The sequence below is a fragment of the Balaenoptera borealis genome (assembly GCF_965194805.1).
Source record: "Balaenoptera borealis genome assembly, chromosome: 17".
Classification (NCBI taxonomy): domain Eukaryota; kingdom Metazoa; phylum Chordata; class Mammalia; order Artiodactyla; family Balaenopteridae; genus Balaenoptera; species Balaenoptera borealis.
The window spans coordinates 4,390,826-4,414,049 of record NC_138876.1 but is presented as its reverse complement, the minus strand read 5'-3'; the positions used below and the strand labels follow the sequence as shown (position 1 = coordinate 4,414,049).

At 49.3% G+C, this 23,224-nt stretch overlaps 1 protein-coding gene across 2 annotated transcripts in view; it reads right to left on the bottom strand.

Annotated features, from left to right (window-relative positions):
* The window catches only part of COL22A1 (collagen type XXII alpha 1 chain), a 263,198-nt gene that overhangs the window by 111,974 nt on the left and 128,000 nt on the right, over nt 1-23,224 (bottom strand). For both annotated transcript variants that reach the window (XM_082364599.1, XM_082364598.1), the window contains 5 exons: nt 22,613-22,657; nt 22,309-22,338; nt 21,978-22,031; nt 18,154-18,207; nt 4,667-4,720 (listed from right to left, as the gene is read on the bottom strand). In XM_082364599.1, the coding sequence (XP_082220725.1) occupies nt 4,667-4,720; nt 18,154-18,207; nt 21,978-22,031; nt 22,309-22,338; nt 22,613-22,657 (237 nt within the window). The remainder of the gene's footprint in view (nt 1-4,666; nt 4,721-18,153; nt 18,208-21,977; nt 22,032-22,308; nt 22,339-22,612; nt 22,658-23,224) is intronic.

Below are 23,224 nucleotides of genomic sequence, written 5' to 3'. Positions count from 1 at the left end.
ATACGTGTGGCTTTTATTTTTAAAGAGCAGCTGTAAAAATTGGACAAACTGACTGCTAAATTTTCTCCCAAGCTTTAGGAATACTTCATAAAGTATGAAGAGTGGGAAATAACTTCAAAAAACAGAAACAGGGAGCGTCTAGCATTTTCCCACTGGATTTTAAGGCCCAGGAGGGCAGAGACCGTGTCTGGTTTCGTTCACCGTTTTATCCCGGGGCACAGGGACGATGTTCAATCACCGTTTACCGAGGGAAGAGTATTAGGAGCGGAGGTAGAAACGAGGAGGAGGGAGATGGCGGGGGGCAGGGGGGATCCTCAAGCCCTGGGCCACTGCCCGCTCTGGGCAGGGCGCTCCCACAAGCCAGGATGCAGGGTGTGGTTGTCGGGCCCTGGAGGCGTTCGAAGCTGGTGAGGGGGCTGGGAGGACAGAGAGAACAAGTGTGGAAGCAAGTGAAGGCACAACTTTGGGGACCGGAAGTCCTAGGGATGAAGTCACCGTGACTGTAACTGAGGGGCCGTCCTAGCTGGGGCTGGTCAAGGCAGGCCCCGCAGAAGGGGCCACGTTGAAGCTGAGAACTGAGTGGCCAGAAAGTCCAGGGAAGGGAGAACAGTGGGTTCAGGGGCCTGAGACTGGACGGACCGCCGTGCGTTGGCAGGACTGACGGGGTCAGTGTGAAGGAGTGAAGTGAGCAGGGGACGGGGACAGGGCCCCGGGGAAGGTGGTGGGGTGCCGCGGTTGGAGGGGCAGCTGGGAGGCAGGTGCGCTGCTTCAGGGCTGGGGGCCAGGATGGCTGGGACCTGGGCTTCAGAATCGGGACAGCGAGAGCCGGTCTGACTTGTAGGAGAAGTGCACAAGACTTCACGGCAGGTCGGGTGTGTGGAGCGAAGGGATGAGGACGACCCTGAAGGACTCGATAGGTGATGGGGCCCTTTGCCGAGGCGAGGACACTGCGGGGGGGAGCGCACCTGGACGGGGTGGGCACCAGCCGTCCTGCTGAAGAAGGCTGAGTGCTTGATGCGAGTGTCTGAGGCACCGGGTGGAGCTCCCCAGGGGCTGGAGCTCGGGGAAGGGCTGCTGCGGAATTAAACGCAGACAGGAGAGAGTGATAAAAAAAGAGGGGTGGCCTCGTGTGGCTGGATTAACGAAGGTGTGCGTGACACCAGCTCAGCTCATGGGAGGTTTTCACCCTCTTCTCTTTTTATCATCAATAAAAATACCTAAATAACCCATTCATCTAATTATTAAAGAGAGTGACAAATGAGCCAATAGATCTAAATGTTAACAACAAAATAACTGCCTTTAATTATTACTAATAAAAAAACTAAGTAATGACTATCAATTAACCAATAAGTCTAACTATTATTAATAGAACGTTTGATCCTTCTTAATACGATGGTGACTTATTAATAGAATGTTTGATCCTTCTTAATACGATGGTGACTTAATAGCTACTTAATGTGCTCAGTGATTACAGTGATGATGTATAAATAACCAATTAACCCAATTATCATTATTAATAATGGAATGGCAAATAACTATTCCTAATAACCACCAAGTTCCAACTGGAGCAGATTTATAAAACTGGATGGAATTTGAAGATGAATGAAAATTACTTGCATAAATTAGCACGGCAATCGCACTCCCTGCGTGACTTGGTAATGTCAGCTTTTTCGGAAGTTGCTCCTAATTGTGAGTCCTCCTCTCAGTATGTAACTCCAGGGGCACAATGACTGCCCCCCTCAGGAGGGTTCCTGTGTAGAGGCCCAGGACCTCGAACCCACTCAGCCTTCTGGGGTTGGCCCCTTCCCTGGCTGTGTTCCCACCAACTCAAGAGGCTTCCTGCCATCCTGACTGCAGCACTGTCTTTGCATAAACAGTTGCCCAGACCAGACACAGATTTCCACTTTTCCTAAGAGGCTGCCAGGATACAGGAGCCACCACGTGGAACGTGTATACTGAGTCTAAAACATTCCAGCGGGTGAGAATTTCCATCTTGAAAAAGAGGCACCAAAAGCATCTTCTAGAATGCCAGCCGCCCTGGGGCTTGGCTCACTCTGAGGCTGCAGTGCTGGCTCTGCCCGTTACAAGCAAAGCTAATTAAACTCTGAGCTCAATTTCTTTAGATAGTAAATGGGCTTAAGCATTGCTTTCTCACAGGTGGTTATATACATGATTATATACGAACACCAAGGAGAGTGTTTGACAGGAGCAGAAACTAAACATATATGCCCTCTGCCCTCTTCTCATCAGAGCAGGAAACCATGTGACTTAGTTTCTGCTGCAACAGAGCCAACCTTGATTTTCCAGATCAGCGTAGGGACCCTCCTCTGGGCCCGAGAGGCTGATGACCTCTCCCCCAGAACCAGAGCTCTGAATACCCCTCTCCCAGGACTCAGCTCAGAGGACTGTCAGACTCTATGTGCATCTCTTTCTGCCCCATTACATCTGGCTCCTCTGGGCACGGACAGTGGCTGCCAGGTTTCCCAACGCCAGAGCTGCATCTGCGCACGGTGGGTATTCAGTAAATACCTGCTGAATGAGTGAACCAATGAACAAATGGACAAATGCACGGATGGCAAGCAGGAGAAAACCGTGGCCAGGCCCAGAGAAGGTGAGTGTTCAGACGTGTAAGGAAGGGTGAATCACAGCGGTGGGCAGTGACCCACCAGGGAGACACTGCTCTCAGTGCGGGCGTGGTGGGCTTAAGTGCAGCTCTGTGTCCCTTGGGTGGTGATCCAATGTGGGGTGCCAGGTAGGACATACTATATACTCTACGTTGGTTCTGAACCACTGAGATCCCCGAATACATCGGGCGCCCCATTTCTGGCAAAACCCCTGCTGTGGGAAAGCCGATCGCGTTTTCATCCACAGCACCCAGCTCAATGCCTGGCATTCGGCAAAGATTTGCTGAAGGAAAATGGTTTCAAAATTAAAAATGAAAGAAAGGAATATATTTTCCAAAGCAGTCAACAAAAAGTTATAGGGACAAAATCTGTAACTTAAAGCGATTTGATGGAGCTGGGTTTATGGTGAATTTTTGAAACACACAAGCTTTGCTCACTGGAAAGCAAGGTCATAAAACAAATGCAAAAACACTCTGTCTTTCACTATGAACATCAAAATGCCATAGCGAATGTGGACTCTTTAGAAGACCGTGAACAATGGCTGATTTTACAGTCCCTCATCCTGGGCTGTAGCCTGACCCCAACGCGAGGGACTGAAATGAAGCCCGAGATTTGCGTGCGGGGTGCCCATCACACCTCCTATGTCAGCGTGGGAAAAGCGGGTTTTGCAAGTGCAGTGGGCGGTGTCCTCTGGGGGGTGCCTCCCTGACAATGTCAAAGGACAGTGCGGTCAACACCATGGGACTCGGGCGTGGAGGCGGAGACGGCCCGTAACAGGCGGGCGCCAGAGCCGACCACTTACCGCAGCGTGGGGGGGGGGGGGCCCGTGGACGAGCCCTGAGTGATCCCACCTGCCTGCCTGCCTGCGGCCACCACACCCAGGAGGACAGGACAGCACCCCGCCCGGTGCTCTCTGTGCCTCCAGGACCCCCCATCACCCGGTCACATCCCCTCACCTTCTCTTCGAATCGCCCTCCCCTTTTACTTTTCTTGGTATTTGTGACAAATGATGAGGCTGAAGTTGAAAAGGTAAAGTGACTTGTCCGAGATGCCACAGCCAGAAAGGGGCCGAGGGCCACGACTCTAACCTCCTAACCTCCCCCCCAAACTGGGCTCCCCCCCAGCACACTGCTTCCCCCCGGCACACTGCTCCCCCCGGCACACTGCTCCCCCCGGCACACTGCCTCCCCCCCCGGCACACTGCTCCCCCCCAGCACACTGCCTCCCCCGGCACACTGCCTCCCCCCCCGGCACACTGCCTCCCCCCCCGGCACACTGCTCCCCCCGGCACACTGCCTCCCCCGGCACACTGCCTCCCCAGGAATTTACCGACTCTGCTCCGGGGGAGGCTGCGGTGGGGACCGAGTGGCGAGCTTTGGTGCAGGGGGCAAAGGGAGAATGAAGGGAGCTCTGGACACCCTCCAGTGCCGGGCGCCTTGCTCTGTCCACACTAAGGCGTGTGTGTCGGGGGCAGGAGGTGCTCACAGTGACACACGCTCACAGATAAGGGGGCCTGGGAGGGAGGGAGGGAGGTGTCTGCTGAGCGGCGCGTGGCCCCGAGCGAGTCTCTGGGCATCTGGGAGGCTCACCCCTTGTCTGTGAGATGAGGATGGTGACCCCGAGCCTGCCCACCTGGCGAGGTGGCTGTGGAGGTCCACAGGGGGCCACAGGCACAGCACACGTGAGGCTGTGTGGGAGTGGGGAGCTGGACCAAGCCTGGGGCCAGAGGACGTTACACCACAGCTGAGTCTGAAAGCGGAGGGGGAGGAAGGCGAGGAGGGGGAGGGGGAGGAGATGAGGGTCTGTCCTCCTCCAGGCCTAAACCCCTCCAGGAGACCAAATGGCCATTCTCCCAGCACCTGAGATGGGAGGCAGGGGGAGCAAGGGACAGAGGGAGGGCGAGTGTCCCACTGAACATTCTTTTTAATGCTCTGATGCGGTGACCATGCAAGATTCTGGTTACAACCTGAGCATCGTTACCCCATCATTTATTTAACCAGAGCAAGCAGTGTAGCTAAGAAAGATTTAAAGATAGTAGTTACCTGCTGCCCCAGCAATCCAGGGATTCCAGGAGGGCCGGTCTCACCTTTCTTTCCCTGAGGACAAAAGAAGCAGCCAAAATTAACAGGCAGGCAGCTCCCGGAGCCCGTCTGATGGCACGTCTGGGGCAGACTCCCTGATAACAGCCCGTCCCCCTCGGGATGCCCTACGGGGAAGCAGTGTGGGATTGGGAAGAAGTCTGGAGTCACGGAGGTTCCCCTTTGGATGCCGGCTCTGTAGCTTGGATGATTTTGGTAACACATGGCCCAAAATTCAAAAAGTACAGCAAGGTTTACCTGAGAAAAATGTCCTTATCCTGTCCCCTGCCACTCAGTCCCTTTCCTTGAAAGCAACTAATCCTACCAGATGTTGGCTAATCTTTCCAGAGGCATTTTATGTTTAGGTAAGCTTTGCACACACACACACACACACACACACACACACACACACAAATGTGCACACACACACACACACATTCTCTCCCTCTCCCCCTTTTTTTCTTTACAAACTGTAGCATATCATTCAATCTACTGATAAACTTGGCTTTTTTTCACTTAACAATTTAACCTGGACGCATCCTGTATCAGCATGTGGAGAGCCACTCCATTCTTTTCCACAGCTACATAGTTTTTTTCACCATAAGGATGAAACGTGACACATTTCAACTCTGGGCAGGTAGGTCATTTGGACCATTTCTGCTCTTCTGCTGCTAGACTCCACACTGCTGTGCAGGACCCCAGCGGGCCATCCTGTGGGAGTGACCTGTCCCACTAAGCCTCAGAGTCTACCCCTTCGAACAGGGGTGAGGTGTGTGCTGGTCAGCTACACAGCACACGGCGTACATTATATTACAGGGGTGTGTGAATGATGGAAGGCCCGTCTGTTTGCTTTCTTGCTCACAGCTGTTCTCATGAGGTCAAAGCATTCCAATCAGAAATGAAAAGTAAAACAAGACTCTGAATAAGAATCGCGTTCCTTGAGCACCTGTTTTGTGTCAAACCCTCTTTTGGGGTTTCCCACATTTTCCTTACGTCTTTACTCTGCAGGACGCCCTTGTGATGCAGGTGTTCTCAGTCCCACTGGGAGGTGTGGAAACTGAGGTTCAGCGTCAAGTCTCTCATGGGACACAGCTAGAATGTGACGGGGTTAAGATTCAGCCCCAGATCTGTGTGTGCTGGAGCCTGCACATGGGACTCTTACTTCCCAGGGCTCTGAAGATGACTAAAGGATATAAGTTCTACAAAATATCTCTAATAGTCTAGACTGCTAGATTATAGGAGCTGGATGACGTCAGCTTCTTCTCTCTTTCTGAAACCCTGGCCCTCTCCTGTCTCTGCCACTGGACACTCTGGTTTGTCCCCGTGTGCTCCCCCACCTTCAGAGGAAAGGTGACTTTACGACCTTGGACTGTGCCAGCCCAGCCCTCTGGGGTCCCGTGGATCCCACCTTTCTCCCTCCCCTCCCCGCCACCACGTTTCGGGAGCGCGTAGTCGGTGCTGAGCCCAGGGAGTGGTCCCGGGGCACCTCCACCCACAACCTGCCCCAGGAGGCCCCTTCCAGGTGCTTCTGCCTGGAATGCTGGTTCCCAGGTGCCCCACATGGCTCCATCCCTCAATTCCATCTGGTCTCTGCCAGACGTCCCCCTCACCCGAATGCCTTCTCTGACCGCGGTCCCCATCCCACCCTCTCTCCTCGCCCCGCTGTATTTCCCTTTGTTTCTATCACCACCACATACACTGTTGAGATTCGTATCTACCAACTGCCCGTCCACCCACTGGGACGCTCATCTGAGAACGAGGACTGGCTCTGCTTGTCTTCAGTGCTACATCCACGGGCCCAGAACAAGGCCTGCCGCATGGCGGACACTCAATAAACATTCGCGGCTGGATACGTAACTTGTCCCTTCGGGACTGATGTGGTCCTGAGCCAGGACAGTGGCAGTGGGAACAGCAATGAGAAGGTAGAGAGATGGGCCGTTAGGGAGGAAAGCCGTTGGCAGACTTGCAGAGAGAGAGAGGTGGTCTGATTTAGAGGCCCCTGGATCTGCACCCCTTGAGCTGGAGCACATCAGCCTGGAAGGTGCGATCAGGTCTAGGTCAGAATGAGTTCCTCGACACTTGTCAGGTAAAATTCAAAATGCGGTCACAGATACCTTCAGAGGGGAGCTGAGCCTGGCAGGAGTCCAGTCTGTGCATCCGTCCTGCTCTGATTACTGAAAACATCAGGGAGCTGACCACGAGAGAGCTGAGAATGGCCGGCTCCCCTTCCTCAGGGAATGGAAACCAGGCATCTTCAATTTTCTATCTAGACAGACACCCCCTCCACTTGCTTCCAAGTTATGCCACAGTGTTATTTACAAGATGGATAAACCACATCCCTTCGAGGTCAGCAGAACGGCCTGGTGAGTAGTCATCAGAATTCAGAACCCAGGCCAGAGACGTTTGGAGGAAAGGCTGAAAGAAATGAAGGGCTAGAACGTTTAATGGTTGATAAGCAAGGATCAGATGGAAGGGGAAGGGATGAGAAGGTCTGGGCTGTGGCTGAGCAGGATTACTAACTACGATGCCAGTTTGCTTGGGGACGCAGCTTCAGTTTCCCTCTTCCAGAGGCTCCACCGCTGTTCGAGGGGTAAGTGAGTTCTCAGCAGCTCCCCGCTCTGCTGGCGCGTGGGGACTGTATGCAGTGACCCACTAATGCTCAGAAGGTGAACACCGAAGACGATAAGGAAATGTGCAGAGGGCACGGAGTCAGGAGGTCCTCCAATGCCAGGGAAGTCAGTAAAATTGACCTGAAAAAGGAGAATTACGGGCGGGTCGGAGAGGTGTGGTAGGAGACACAGAAATGCAAAGCAGTGCATCCAGAGGAACAGACATCCCGAGCGTCGGATTTTCAGCAAGAAGGAAAAAAGCAAGATGATGGCAAGAGGCCAGAGGAAGAAAAAAGCATCAGAGATTTGCGATCGCAGCAGTGTCACAAGGCAGCCTCTCCCCCAAGAAAGGCATATGGTTCGTGGACCATCCATAAAGGGGCATCACCCAGAGAAATATCATGGTAACGGCTCTGTCCGGCTCCAGCACCTGCGTTCACATCTCCTCTACCCACAGTCTCCGGAGCTGCCCCGGTGCCTCTCAAAGCTCTCCTCCCTCCCCTCCTGCAGCCACAGCCACGAGAGCTGACCCCGTCCACGTGCCCTGCCCCTTCCCTCCAGACTTTTCTGGGCCAACCTGTGCTGGCAGATTACTCTTCCACAAGGAGGAAAGAAGCTCTGTCCAAGTTACTTGCCACCTCCTTGTCTAAAAGACGTAATGTCTGTGTTTTATTTGGAAATTGACAGACCACGTGATTCTGACATGCCTTTTCAGTCTAGCATCCAGTGGCCATGCTCCCAGCCCTAAGCAGCAGCTCACGTGGGCTGCTTAGCCTGGCCCCAAGGACCCCAAGGACTGCTGGCCTCTGGAGCTTGGCCCACCAAGCCACCTGTCTGCAGGACGCATGCTCCATCTCACTTTGTCAAAGTCCTAGCCCAGCCCAGTGCCACCTCCTCCATGAAGTCCCAGCAATGATGAGAAATAATGGTAAAATAGGGCAAAAGCATATTTGAGATGCATTCCCTGGTGTCACCCAAGAGCTCATGAGTTAGAATCGCCAGGGATGGGGCATAAAGCTCTAAGTAAGTAGTTGCAAGGACTTGGCCACTCATTGTGGTCAAAGGGATTCTCTATGTTCTTTTCCCAACCCCTTTCCTCTACAATATTATAAGAAAAAGAGTTCTAAATCTGAGGTGGAGGAGGACGGGCAAGCCATTTAAAACTTGCTGAATCTTAGTTTCCTCGTGTGGAAAATTATAATCATTGTAATTATCTGAAAAGACAGTAGCAGAAGAAATAATTCAATATTTGAGGAAGTGATTTAAAAAGCATAACAAAGCATCATGCAAATGTAATAGATAGTTATGAGAATGAGAAGGAAGATGATGGAGACTCTGATGAAGAAGAAATGGTAATAGCAGAATTCTGGCTCTTTTGAGTCCCTGGCATGGGTGAGAGACTGCATGTCAAGCAGAGTTGGTTTCAAAACCACTACCTCCCAGCAGTGCCATGGAGATTAAATAAGAGAATGTCCACAAAGTGCTTAGCACAGGATGTGACATTAAGAAACACGTAGTGGTGATGGTGCTGATGGTGGTGGTAGAGGTAATGGTGGCAGTGGAGGTGATAGTGATGGTGGTAGTGATGGTGGAGGTGTTGATGTGTTGATGGTGGTGATTATGGTGGTGATGGTGCAGGTGCTGGTGGTGGTGATGGTGGAGTTGTTGATGGTGCTGATGGTGATGGTGGTAGAGGTGATGGTGGCAGTGGAGGTGATAGTGATGGTGGTAGTGATGGTGGAGGTGTTGATGTGTTGATGCTGGTGATTACAGTGGTGATGGTGGAGTTGATGATGGTGGTGATGGTGATGGAGGTAGAGGTGATGGTGGCAGTGGAGGTGATAGTGATGGTGGTAGTGATGGTGGAGGTGTTGATGTGTTGATGGTGGTGATTATGGTGGTGATGGTGCAGGTGCTGGTGGTGGTGATGGTGCAGGTGCCGGTGGTGCTGATGGTAATGGTGATGGTGGTGATGATGATAGTGTTACTGGTGGTGATGGTAAAGTTACTGGTGGATGTAGCAGCAGCTATGTACCCTCTACATTTGCACCTATACTTGGGTGTGGGGATTTGAGATGTGCTGGCCAGCGCCAAGTTCTGCAGCAATAAAGAACTGTTTATTAACAATAAGCCTGTTCCTTGTCATTTTCCTTTTCTTCTCTTTTAAATTGCTACCCAACACAATGTCTGGATAAACGTTTGTAATTTATCACGAGGGCAGCTTTTTCAAGCCATTCTGGATGCCAGGACGCTGAGCAAGACCAGTGTTTCTGAGGCTGCCTGTCTGTCTGTGGAGAAGAGGGGAACCTATAAATTCAGAGGAGCAATTCCCTCCCAGCCAGGACGAGTTAACACAGCCATGTGAGGGGCCATCATCCGATGAAAGGACTGCTTGTGCAAGTGGTTCTAATATGAGCCGTATGGTCCTTTTGCTCAGTCCCTGTTCTCCGTGCCTCCAAATGTCAAACGTGATTATTTTCTACCGGTTAGAGCTGAAACCAGGTGCTCAGAGAAAACCTAGAGGGTCCTGAAATAAGTCTGGCTGCATGCCACGAAAGACATCCAACAGTGGCCTGCGATCCAAGTGATGCCCTCACCATCTGGCAGAGCAGAGGAAGGCGAGAAAAAAGGCTTTACACGTTGAAAACTAAAACAAATTCAACCCAGGCTGCCACTTACAAAAGACCGCTAGTGTTTCCCTCTCTCAAATCTACTAGAAATCAGGGCTGATGGGCCTGATCGCTTTCAGCCATGTGAGACCCTCGGCTCCAAGGGCAGAAGCCAGAGATTAAAGTGGCAGGTGTTCAGGGCATCCTTCAGAACAAGCACTGGCAGTTACAAGGGGTCCGAGACCTCTCCAAGGCTCCTGCCGAAAGGACTGCTAGTGTCCAGTTTAGAATTCTGGTGTGTAAGTGGACACACACACACCATTCTAAAGCAAAAACAGGAAAGGTTTGGAGCCAGGACAACCTGAGTTCTAATCCCTGCCTCACCATTTATAATCTGTGTGACGCTGGATAATCTGATTTATACCTTCAAGTCTTGGTTTCCTCATTTGCAGAATGGGATTAAAACTGCCAGACTTCATAGGATCCTTGCGAAAATTACGTGAGAAACATGTGTGCAAAAAAAACCAAAAAAACAAAAGAAAACACCTAAGTGCCTGCTATGCAATGACAATTCAACCAATAGTATTTCCTTCCTACCTTACATTAGTTCTACACGTGTAGAGGTTCTGTTTTTAACATATGTTTTTAAAGCAACTGACACCATCAGGCCCACCAAGAGACATTTGGGGATCACTCTATCTCTAGGAAGAAGGGGAGCTTCACATTTGATAGTGTCACTTCTTCGGTTCTCACCTCTTGATAAGAGAGAAGAGAAGGCAGAAGATACTAAGAAAATGATCACAGGAACCAAAGAGACTGTCCCCAGCTTGTGGGAGGGGCGGTGACAAAGCCCGGAGCAACCTTGAGCAGTTAGGTCATTTAATATTTCTGGACATTAAATTTCTCACTGTCGATCTCAGAGATTCCTTCCACCATGACGATTCTCTAGCTTAAACATTCCAAATTTTACACCGTTTAAATGTCTGACAACACGGAATTTTCTTAAGCAAAACTTTTTTCCCCCTCCTTTTTGTCCAGAGAGGAAAGAAGATATCTAGGCTATTTTAGGTGTGCCTAGGACCACAGAGCAAGATAAAGGCCAAGTAAAAGGAAAGGTACAGAAGAAACCAAGTTTTCTTCTTTGAAACTGAGCATTCTAGACGTCCAGATGACCAACAGGTACAGGAAGAGATGCTCAACATCCCTAATCATCAGGGACATGCAAATCAAAACCACAGTTAGATGTAACCTCACACGTGTTAGAGTGGCTATTACCAAAAGACAAGGAATAACAAGTGCTGGAGAGGGTGTGGAGAAGAGGGAAGCCCTGTGCACCGCTGGGGGGAATGTAAATTAGTGCAGCCACGATGCAGAACAGTATGGAGGTTGGTCAAAAAAAAAAAAAAGGAACTACCACATGATCCAGCAACCCCAATGCTGGGTATTTACCCAAGGGAAATGAAAACACTACCTTGAAAAGACACATGCACCCCCATGTTCACTGCAGCATTATTTACAATAGCCAAGCCATGGAAGGCCCCTAAGCGCCCCGGGATGCAACAATGGATAAAGAAATAATGGTACGCATACAAGAGAATAGTAGACAGCTATAAGAAGAAGGAAACTGTGCCATATGCCACAAGGATGAACCTCGAGGGCATCATGCTAAGTGCAATACGTCAGACAGAGAAAGACACATACCGTATAATCTCATTTATGATATGGGATCTAAAAAACCTGAACTTATAGGTAGAGAGAACAGATTGGTGGTTGACAGAGGAGACAGGGGTAGGAGGTGGATGAAATGGGTAAAGGTGGTGAAAACTTTAAAAAAACAAGTTGGACATTCTCTGTCGCAGGTCAGAACCCAGGTGGCCAGATGTCCAGTCCTGGGTCCTGTTCTCCCCACACCACCCCAGTGTGTCAGCCCCCAGAGAGCAGACTCAGGTGTGATCCATTCATTCTTGCACCCTCATTGTATCTGATGCTCATGAACGACACTACACCTTTATGCATATTTTATATGCTTACACATATTATCATATTTATTTTAATGCATGTATAAAAACATGTTTTTATAAATGTGAGGCACTCCTCTAAGTGCTGCAAATACAAAAATAATGTTCTCACAGACTTAACATTTTAGTGGTGATAACAAAAATAAACAAATTCTCAAATAAGAAAAATATGTCCTCTACAGAAAATTAAAATAGGCTGGTGTGAGAGTGACAGGATGTCTATTTTGGGGTGGATGATTAGGGCACAAGAGATTTTTTTTTTTTTTTTTAAATCAACCTCGTGCAAGCTTTTGAGTGTCCAAGCGCCTCAGTGGCCTGGAGCCAGGCTGGTTCTGCTTTGGACCATTCAGGGTTCAGATGCACTTGTAGCAGTGCCCGCTCCAGCCAAGAGACAGCACTCCCGGACCCCAACGCTCCGCTCAGACAAGCAGGAGGAAATCTGAACCTCAGAAAGGCTTGAGTACCTTCTCTACCTCCGTCTAAAGCAGGAAGCAGCCGGGCAATGAGTGCCTATAACATCCCCCTCAGGGGGAAGCAACCATCTCCCAGGGCTATGGGCTCTGCAGGATGGGGATGGGGGTGGGGATGGGGATGGGGGTGGGGGAGGGGGTGGGGATGGGGGTGGGGATGGGGAAGGGGGTGGGGGTGGGGATGGGGGTGGGATGGGGAAGAGAGTGCCTGGCTCCTGACTCCCCTTTCACTACGTCATTGTCGAAAAATACCAGCTTTGTCCAGCATGAATGCATTCACCTCGCCATAGATTACACTGTCTGCCGGTTGCTAATCTCTAAAATAAAGGGCCCGGACCCCTTTCCCCACCCCGTGCTTTAGTCTCAGTATCTTAATTCCCAGGTCCCTGTGGCTTGTCACTGTCTCGTCTCTTCTCTTGTCACAGCCTGAGCGCTGACATTAGCAGCTCTCAGAGTGACGTTTCAATTGAAGCAGGAAGCGGCAGGTCACCGTGTGGGAAGGAGGGGGATCCTGTTTTGAGTCAGTCATCATCCTGTCTCAGGCCTTCCTGACTCAGCCACAGGCTGACTGAACAGGAAGCTGCCCCCAGCCCACGCCACCATCACCGTTTGTTGTCCGTCCACAGGTAAAGCCACTGAGGTGCAACACCGCCGGGATGGCGCAGCTCAAGTCAGGGGATCACCAAGGACACCGGAGGGACGGGGTCCCCAAGGACACACCTGGCCATCGTACCCCATTCGCTGGAGGATGCAGGACGCGGGAGGAGCCCTCCTCTGCCCCGGCGCACCCTCTGTTAACACCCTCACCCCCCCCCCCCCCCCCGCCTTGCGACTCTCGGCTCACCCTCCCCTGCTAGACACTGGGTCTCTCAGGCCACGGGCTCTGCCTCTGTTCCAGCGTCCCCCCTGCCTGGCAGACCACCTGGCCCAGGACGGGTGCTCCTCCCAGCCACGCCCACACCCCCCCACCCCGTCTGGGCCACGCCCTTTCCCCTTGCTCTTTTGGTCACTGCCATCATCCCCCCCAACTGGTCTCCTCCGGCTGCAGTCTGTTCTCAACACAGCGGCCAGATGGATGCGTTTAGAATGTAACCTGCGCCGCGGCACGCCTGCACCCCAAATCCTGAATGAACAAATTGCAACCAGAAATGTATGAGACAGTCCAGGAAACAGTGAACCTAAAATGACTACACAAAGAAGCTTTTTCATAGATTTAGGTGGGATGACGGTATTAAGGTTTTGTTTCTTTTACGTACGTGCTGAAATATTTAGAGACACAATGTGATGCTGTTTGAAATTGCTTCAAACTAACCCAGCAGTGGGTGGAGGTGGGTGAGGTGGGTGAGTCACCCACTGGCCAGTGACTTGGTAAGTGCTGAAATGGGCTTGGGGGATAAGGGGGTTTACTTCACTTTTCTTTCTATTTTTGTATATGTTTAATTTTTTTCATAATAAAACATTTTTGAACACACTCAATAGCCCCACGTCGCTCACAGTAAAAGCTAAGATCCTCACAATGGCCCACGAGGCCTGAAATGGACCTGCTCCCAGTTTTAGGACTTTGCCTCCTCCATGCTGGGCCCTTGCTCGCTCCGGCCACATAGGTCTCTGTGCTGACACACAAGCATCCGCCTGCCCCAGGGCCTTAGCTCTAGCTGTTTCCTCTGCCTGCTCAGCTCTCCCCCCAGCTACCCGTACAGCCAACTCCCTCACCTCCTGAGAACCCGCCAAAACAGGACTTTCTCCATGGGTCTTCCAGCATTGTTTATTTAAATGCTAATTAGTATGATTCTTTTCCTTGCCTACCAGAATGTAAGCATCTTGAAGGCAGGGATCTTTATTCTTCACTGAAGGATCCCACTTGCCTAGAACAATGCCCATCACCCAGTAAATGATGAAGAAATATTTGCTGAATGAATGAATTTGTGGAAGGAAGGAAAAGGGAGCAAAGAAGATGCAGGGATGGGAGAAGGGCTAGTAGAAGAAAAATGGCAGAGATGGGAAAGGACAAGAGAAACAGAAAGAGAAATCAGTCCAGGGTCCTCGAAGGATGCTGGCAGAGGTTGAAGTAAAAGCCATGTCCGTGGCCCTTTTACTTACAGATGCGCTTAGGAGCTGGAGACCAGGGAGTCCGAATAAAAGCAGATGGACATGAGCCAGTGTCCAGAGGCAGGACGTCCTCTCGGGCAGGGGGGGTACTCCCTGTGTCTGAATTACTCTCTTCAGTGTCCCATCTGTTCCTGCTGAAATCCGCTCACTCCTGCGAGGCTGCCTCAAATACCACGCTCCCTGTTCCCAGCCCCATGGCCTCTCTCCACTGAGCTCCCTCTGTCCTCTCTACACTTATAGTCCTTATTGGTCCCCACGGAGGCATCTGGCTTCCCTGTTCATGGGTCTCAAGTCCCACAGGCTGTGAGCTCCTGAGGGAGGAGACCATAATCTCTTCAGGGACCCCAGAGCATTTAGCACAGCACCTGTGCTTCGTCAGGGCACTCGTGGGCTTTGCTGGCTGACTGATGCATGGAAGGGAAGAAGGAAGGAAAGGAGAAGAAGGCCCTAGAGACACACGGTCCCGTGTGTGCGTCCCTGAGAGGCAGTGGTGGCTGGGCCTGCAGTTCGTCCGTGGCCAGAGGGACGGCAGCCCCTCCCCAGCAGTGTCAGGAGGCCTGGTGCTTAGACGGAGCTCAGCGACTCAGTACGTGCGCCCCTACCCCCGTCCTACCCTGACTGCTTCTCTGGGTCCCCCTCTTTTACTCCTCAAATCCCCACTCTTGGGGCACACGTCCAATCCCCAAGGCCCCTGGCCGGTGTTAGATTTGGACCAGGCCCTGCCCCCGCTGCACGGGTGGCTGGTACTATTACTCTCAGGGGTTAGAGGTGTTTCTGGGAAGGACAGCAACCATCCCTGGGCAGCACACGAACACTTTCTGGGGTGCCAGGAAGTCATGGCCAAGGAAGCGCGGCCTAGACAAGCAAGCCCAGGCAAGATTTGTCCCCCTCCCCTTAATAAGAGCCAATTAAATAAAGATATAGATTAAAAAAAAAACAAACAACCTTTGCAGTCACGCTTGCATCAAGAGTTCCACTCACCGTCTAACACTGTATTAGGAAAAGTAACACTTGGAGCAGTTCAAGGTAAGATGAGATAAGGGTCATCTAAACGTCAGTCACAGAAGGCACAGGATTGCTGTTTTCTCCTAAGACTGTGCATGAGTGTGTCAGGAGAACGAGCGCCGTGACAGCTGCCACATCCTGCTGCCCACAAAGGGCCCCATGCTGGGCACTATTTCTCACAACAACTCTGCCGGCTGGGTTGCCTTCCCACCATAACAAAGTAAACAGGCTCAGAGAGGTTGGGTGTCTTAAAGGGTCACACAGCTGCTGAGAAGTAGAGCTGAGCTTCAAACCCAGGTGCGTCTTGCTGCAAAGTCCAGGATCCTCACTCCATACAGAGGCAAAGGCAACCCAGCTTTGACCCATCTGACTGACAGTGAAACTGAGGCCAGGGCTGGTGATGTTGAGTGGGAGGTGACATATCCAAGGTCTTCCAGTAGGATAAGTGACTTCTCCCACCCGCCCTACCTTCATGACACCCTGCCATTCTTCAGAGCTAGCCTTCACAATAAGCCTCCTTTAGAATCTTGAGATTTCAAGACTGTTATAGGATGCAGAGGTGCCTGGAAACCAAAAGAGGAAGTTCACTGGTGGGTAAGGACCGGCTGGAGTCTGTGCTGAGTCACAGGAACAGGTCAGCCCACTTCAGAACTGAGGAGGCACAGTGTGGTCAGTGGGCCCAACCGCCTTAGACAGAGTGAATCCCAGCACATCTGTGACACCATCCGCTTCACTGAGCTACGGCATCTCCAGGCCATATGTGAAGCCATACACGGGACTGCGGCAGCCTCTGCCACGTGCCAGGACCCTCATTTCCACCCATCTGTCAGGTCACCCGGCCTCTGAACTAAAACCTCCAAGGGCAATGAGCTCACTACCACCAGGGGCTGCCTCACGGTCTCTGGATGCTTGTGCCCTGGGGCTGTTTTCTTAAGTGAACCAGTAAAAGACGCTACAAGCTTCACTATTCATAATAGCTAAGACATGGAAACAACCTAAATCTCCATCGACAGACAAACGGATAAAGATGTGGTGTATACATACAATGGAATATTACACAGCCATAAAAAAGAATGAAATAATGCCATTTGCAGCAACATGGATGGACCTAGAGATTATCATACTAAGTGAAGTGAGTCAGAAAGAGAAGTACAAATATCATATGATAGCACTTATATGTGGAATCTAAAATATGACACAAGGGGCTTCCCTGGTGGCACAGTGGTTAAGAATCCACCTGCCAATGCAGGGGACACGGGTTTGAGCCCTGGTCTAGGAAGATCCCACATGCCCCAGAGCAACTAAGCCTGTGCACCACAACTACTGAGCCTGTGCTCTAGAGCCCGTGAGCCACAACTACTGAGCCCATGTGCCACAACTACTGAAGCCCATGCGCGTAGAGCCCGTGCTCTGCACAAGAGAAGCCACTGCAGTGAGAAGCCCGCGCACTGCAATGAGGAGTAGCCCCCGCTCGCTGCGACTAGAGAAAGCCCGCGCACAGCAACCGAGACCCAATGCAGCCAAAAATAAATAAATAAAATAAATTTATTAAAAAAATAAATAAAATAAAATATGACACAAATGAACTTATCTACGAAACAGACCCACAGACATAGAGAACAGACGGCGGTTGCCAAGGGGGAGGAGGGCGGGGAGGGGATGGAGTGGGAGTTTGGGGTTAGCACATGCAAACTAGTATATATAGAGTGGATAACAACAAGGTCCTACTGTAGAGCACAGGGAATTATATTCAGTATTCTGTGATAAACCATAATGAACAAGAAAATAAAAAAGAATGTATATATATGGATAACTGAATCACTTTGTTGTATAGCAAAAATTAACGTTGTAAATCAACTATACGTGAATAAAACAAACTAAAAAAATATGTTACAAGCTTAAGGGCTCGAGGTCAGGAAATGTGAGTTGAGTCCTTACTCTGTGCCAGGCATCTACTGGGAACTGAGGACAGAGCTGAGGTCAGTCCCAGTTTGCCGTGAGGGCACTGAGCAGAGAGATGCCACGCCCTCTACCTTAAAACACAGTGTCAGGAGCTGTGCTTACTGGTGGATTCAAACCCATAAGGTGTGCACCGTCTGGATAAAAAGACAAGGGCTAAATGAAATGAAATACCATAAGAAATTATGATATGGTATTCAAAAATAATGTAGATGTTTAGATTGGAGTAGCTAACAGCCTACTGGCAGACCTCTATTCTTTCACTGTTATTTTTTCTTATTCTTTCCTTAAGACTTAGCTCGAACATTACCACTTTCAGGAAGCCCTGGCTGGCCCCCAGGTTGGGTCAGTTGCCCCTTCCCTGTGTTCTCTCAGTACTGGGCGTCCTTCTACTGGGGCTCTGATCACACAGGGATGTGAGTTTCTATATACATGACTCATGGCAGACCACAGACTCATCTGCATGAGATGACCCAGGACCCAACTCAAGGCTGAACATGTAGCCCATCCTCAACCACTGTTGATGAACTCAATCTAACCCTTCAATCTGCTTCCAGTATTCATTCCAAGCTCCCAAGACTGGGGCCATCTCCTCTGTCTGAGCAGCAAAGATGAGGGGTGGGGGCAGTGCGGCTGAGTTGGGGCACCAGAAAGGAAAGACAGTTTACTTACTCGGAGACCTGGCAAACCAGGAGGTCCATCCTTGCCTTCTGGACCCATCAGACCCTTTAGAAGGAGGAGAAAGGGGAAAAAACAAGAGAGACAGACCATGGTAAATACAGAGTAAAGACCACAGGATATACTTTGCCCTGTCACTCTCATTGGATAGGAAAATACCATCCCATTCCAGTGGGGAAACTGGGAGGTTAGAAGAGAAAAAAACATCCTATTCCGTCAAATCTATAACACTTAAAATATGTGCACCTATCTGATGTAATTAAGTGTGATTAACAACCAAGATGTAGGCACCATCATTCACACTTTAAAGATGAGTACAATAAGGACCAAAGGCCTTGCATCAGTGCTTTGTAAAAAGTGCGCACAAAAGAGGTGCCTGGAATCCAAGTGTCTTTAGCTCTAAGCCTGGTGCCTTTGCCCCTGTATCTTGCTAGTTCGGCAATAACTGGCTTGGGTTATCTGACTCCCCATCAACTGCGATATGCAAAATGACAGTCTGGATAAATAAATGAAATCATCTGAGAAAGATCAATTTCCACAAAGCAAAAAAACACAAACAAACAAAAAACAAAAAACAAACTGGTGCAGGAAGAGGTCATACTGACCTAAGTAAAATCCTGCCCCCTAACACCTCACTAGGTACCTGCTGCCTGACCTCAGACAAGTCACTGGGCATCTGTGGACCTCAGTTAGCGCATCTCCAACGTGAGGATAATAAACTTTCCTACCGAGTGGTTGTGAGGACCACATGAAGGATGGGTACAAAAGCCCTGACAAAGCACCTCCTGACAGCACCCTGATTTATACCCAAATGTATAATGAGGTCACGTAGAATACGGCATGAAATGTGAATGGGAAAATGAAAACTTAAGCTCTAACTGTGACTCTTACCACCAACTTTACGGGTGAATTTGGGCCAGAAATTCCCTCTCTGTGCTTCAATTTCCTCATCTTCAATAATATGATTATCATGCAAACAGCTACTATTGCCACATTTTGCATAACTATTAAGTGATGGAATTGTATTTAGGTCTAAGGTCTTTTCCCTTAATAACACCATAAAAATGAATACATGAATGGACAAACCGTAGTAATTAAAGGTTTAAATCTCCCTTCCTCACAAGGATTACTGCAGTGAGCTCAGGGCACACATCAAGGGAAGGAAGACCCTGCAGAAGTGAGTTTTCATTAAGCATCAAGAGATGTCTCACATTTGGTCTGCCCAGCTGGCCCTTCTTTATTACACTTAACCAAACATTGCTAAAACTACCAGAACTGTTTCATCTTGGGGAAAGAATCAAAGATGCAAGCCTCCTCAACAAGGATGGAGAATGCCACACACTGTTTCCATTTAGAGAATGGGGTACATTTTCCTCTTTCTGGGATTGCTAAACACAAACTCAAAATTTTCCATTCTCAGCAGAAGTCACTGAAGCCAGGTTCTCGATTTGATTCAATCCAAAGAATATTTAGGGAGCAACTGCTCTGAGGAAGGCCCTGGGCTAGGTGCTGCTGGGGATTCAAAAGAGACAGAAATAACAATTGATATCAGTATTGGGCTTAATAAGGCTTCACAGAACAGTGCTTCCTACATTAACTCATTTAACCCTCACAGCACATTTATGTAGGAAATGATGTCGATGACAATGATTTCCAACTTAGGAAAGCAGAAGAGGATAAGAGGGGTAGAGTTCAAAAACCCAAAGCTACTTGGTGGATGAATTGGGACATGGAACCAGATGCTCTGGCCCTAACCCCAAGTGCCTTCCATGGCCACATTGCTCCTTATGAGCTCAGACTGCAATCAGGTCCCACTCTGATGTCCCTCCTGAATATCTGTCAGGGGGTCACTCCATCATAAGCATGTATTAAGTTCCCACCATGTGATAAACATGTGGATTTAGAGACAGGAGAGATATTGGCTGTGGCCTTAAGAACCTCCCACTCCTGGTCTCTCATCACTGTTCCCCACTTTTCACAAGGTCTTTAGGTAGGCTGTTGGGTTTCTGAACTCCTTCCAAGGGAATTTCATCACCAACATCATGCATTGTACTCAATCCCATTCTATCAAGAGTATCTACCCCAGAGGACCTCTTCAGAACCCTGGACAGCTCCACGGGGCTGCAGGGTTGAGGTAGTCTGGTGTTTGCAAGTACTGAGGGTTCAGGAGCCTCTCCTTGTCCTATACAATGGGTCACAGGAATGACACATGCAGAGAATTCTCATTAATCATCTAGAGATTGCAAGTGTTTACTCACAATTATTTCTTTTTCACACTCCTTTCACATGGATCAGTCCATGTGCTTTCATCCCTGTATCTCCAGCCTTAATATTTCGATTGCTATAAAATAAGGTACGAGACCACAAGTGTCTGAGGTTTCTTCCTTCTCTCCCTCCCTCATTCACCATAACAAAGTTTACATGAGGGGGAAGGACTGCCCATTATTACATCGCAGATCCCAGAGTGAGAGATCAAGAAGGCTGCCTCATGAAGTAAGCAGGGTTGAGCACTCCTAGCTTCTTATCCCTTAGTGGGAGCCACGAAGTAAAGTAATCCTCCTCTGTGCATCTCAGAGGATATACTGCTGCATTGTGCACTCAGGAATGAAAAGAGCATGGACTAGTCTGTCAGACAGGTCTGGGTTCAAAGCTCAGTTCTGCTTCTTAGCTGTATAACTTTGTGCAAGCTACTTAGTATCTCTGTACCAATGTCTTCATTGGTAAAAGTAGAAAAATAACAGCTTCACCCTTGCAAACTTAATATGCATATGTTTGCATGTAAAACATACTACAGTACAGATGGTCAGTACTTGCCAATTATGACCTGAAATATATGTGCATATATGCACAGAGAGCTAAATACTGAGAGCATACTGCATTACCTGCATTATCTACTTTAAATCTCTCAACAGTTGTAACAATGGTGGAGAGCTCTGGAAACCAAGCCTTGGAAAGGTTAAGCAAGGTATCTAAGGTTATAGAGACAGAAGGGAGCTTTTCTGACCTGAACTTTTCGATATGAAATTGTTCTAATTATACTGGCATTAAAAACATCTTCTAAGTTTCTTCTAGTTTTGTCCCAGCAAAAATATACACATCTATCCTAATGAGGAATGGGCCTTATTATAAATCCAATTATAAATCTGATTTATGGACATTTCAGGATAAGAGTTGTTTTATTTCCTTCAGTAAAACAGTCACTTGAAAGAAGCAACAGCATGTTACCAGGAGGAGCAAGGTTCAATCACTGACCTGTGGAATTTACTGTATTCTTATTAATTATCCTTAGTATCTGAACTCACATCAAAAATGATCACAGAGTCCCTTTGAATGGCCTCTTCCCAAATGGTTATTTACACATCATTAAATTCTTAACAGAGGGAGAAACCGAAGGCTGAAGTGTTCCAAACCGCTGCAAAGTCGGTATTAATGAGAAACATGCGAAAAGCAAATGTGCACTGGAAATGATTCAACTGGCATTGAAGTGTCCAATGTTTTTATTCCACTTTATGTGAAAGGAAACTAAAACAGCAGACTGAACACCAGAAACCCCAATCCTGGCATGTTTGGGACTGGGGGCTCTGAAGGCAGGCGGCCTGGGCTTCAAGTCCAGTTCCACACTTGCTAACTGCATGATCCGTGCCCAGTGACTTCAGTCTTCAAGGCCCAGTTTCCTCCTGTGCTAGATGCTGACAACAACCCCTGTCACTCAGGGTGACGGGATGAGCTTCTGAAATAACGCAGAGCTCGGAAGCGAGAATGGCTATGATTGTCCAGACCTAGAGGTGTGGACCCCGGGCTGGGGAGGGATGACTTACCGGAGCGCCTGGTGGCCCAGGAGGGCCCTGGTGACCTCGTGGTCCCGGGGTTCCCTGGTAACACAAGTCAAACTAGAATTAGCCATGACTCCCCGTCTTTATGCCCTGGGCCACCACCCATGACCCTTTGCTGACTCAGAGTTTTCTTCCCAAGTTCCCAAAGGGGACCCAGAGACACAGGGTGGGAATCTGCATTCTTGGCAGAGTCAACTTGACCTGTCTCTGAAGGGCTCCACCTGAGCTCAGCAAGCAGTGCCACCCCACGCCAGTGGCCTTCCTATTTCTGCCACCACCTAAAGCCCCACGATGAGAGGACCCACATCCCTCTTACCTGCTCGCCCTTCAGGCCCTCTCTCTGCACCTGAGGGACAAACCAGATGTCAACAAAGCTGGTGGCACTTTCTTAATAGTCACCCTCACTCCACTTCATGGCGCGTAGGCACACAGCCTGCCGGAAGGCAGCAGTTTCTGACTTGTCTCTGATTTTACCCCATTTTCAGTGGGCAAAGGCTTGTATTCAGCTCATGTCATCAGAACAGTTCCGCCTCATTCTCAGAGGCAACGATTCTCCCAACTACACAATCCTATCAGTGTCTGAGTCCGTGATTCCAACCACGGGTGACTGCATCACTTACCACCGAGCCCGGTACCCCGGGAGGTCCTGCCGGCCCCACGGCACCCTGCGGAGAAATGACAAACGTTCCAACAGAGGGTACTTTGTTCCCTTTGTGCATATACATACACATACATACACACACACACCTGTGTGTGTACGTATATATATATATACACTTTCTTTTTCAGATTCTTTTCCATTATGGGTTATTACAAGATATTGAGTATAGTTCCCTGTACTATACAGTAGGCCCTGTTGTGTACCTATTTTATAGATAGTAGTGTGTACCTGTTAAGCCCAAACTCCTAATTTATCTCTCCCCCCTTTCCCCTTTGGTAACCATAAGTTTGTTTCCTGTATCCGTGAGTCAATTTCTGTTTTGTAAATAAGTTCATTTGTATCATTTTTTTTTAGATTCCACAAATGTGTGGTATCATATGATATCTGTCTTTCTCTCTCTGACTTACTTCACTTAATATGATAATCTCCAGCAATCCCACTCCTGGGCATGTATCCAGACAAAACTCTAATCCAAAAAGATACATGCACCCCAATGTTCAGAGCAGCACTATTTATAACAGCCAAGACGTGGAAGCAACCTAAGTGTCCATCGACAGATGAATGGATAAGG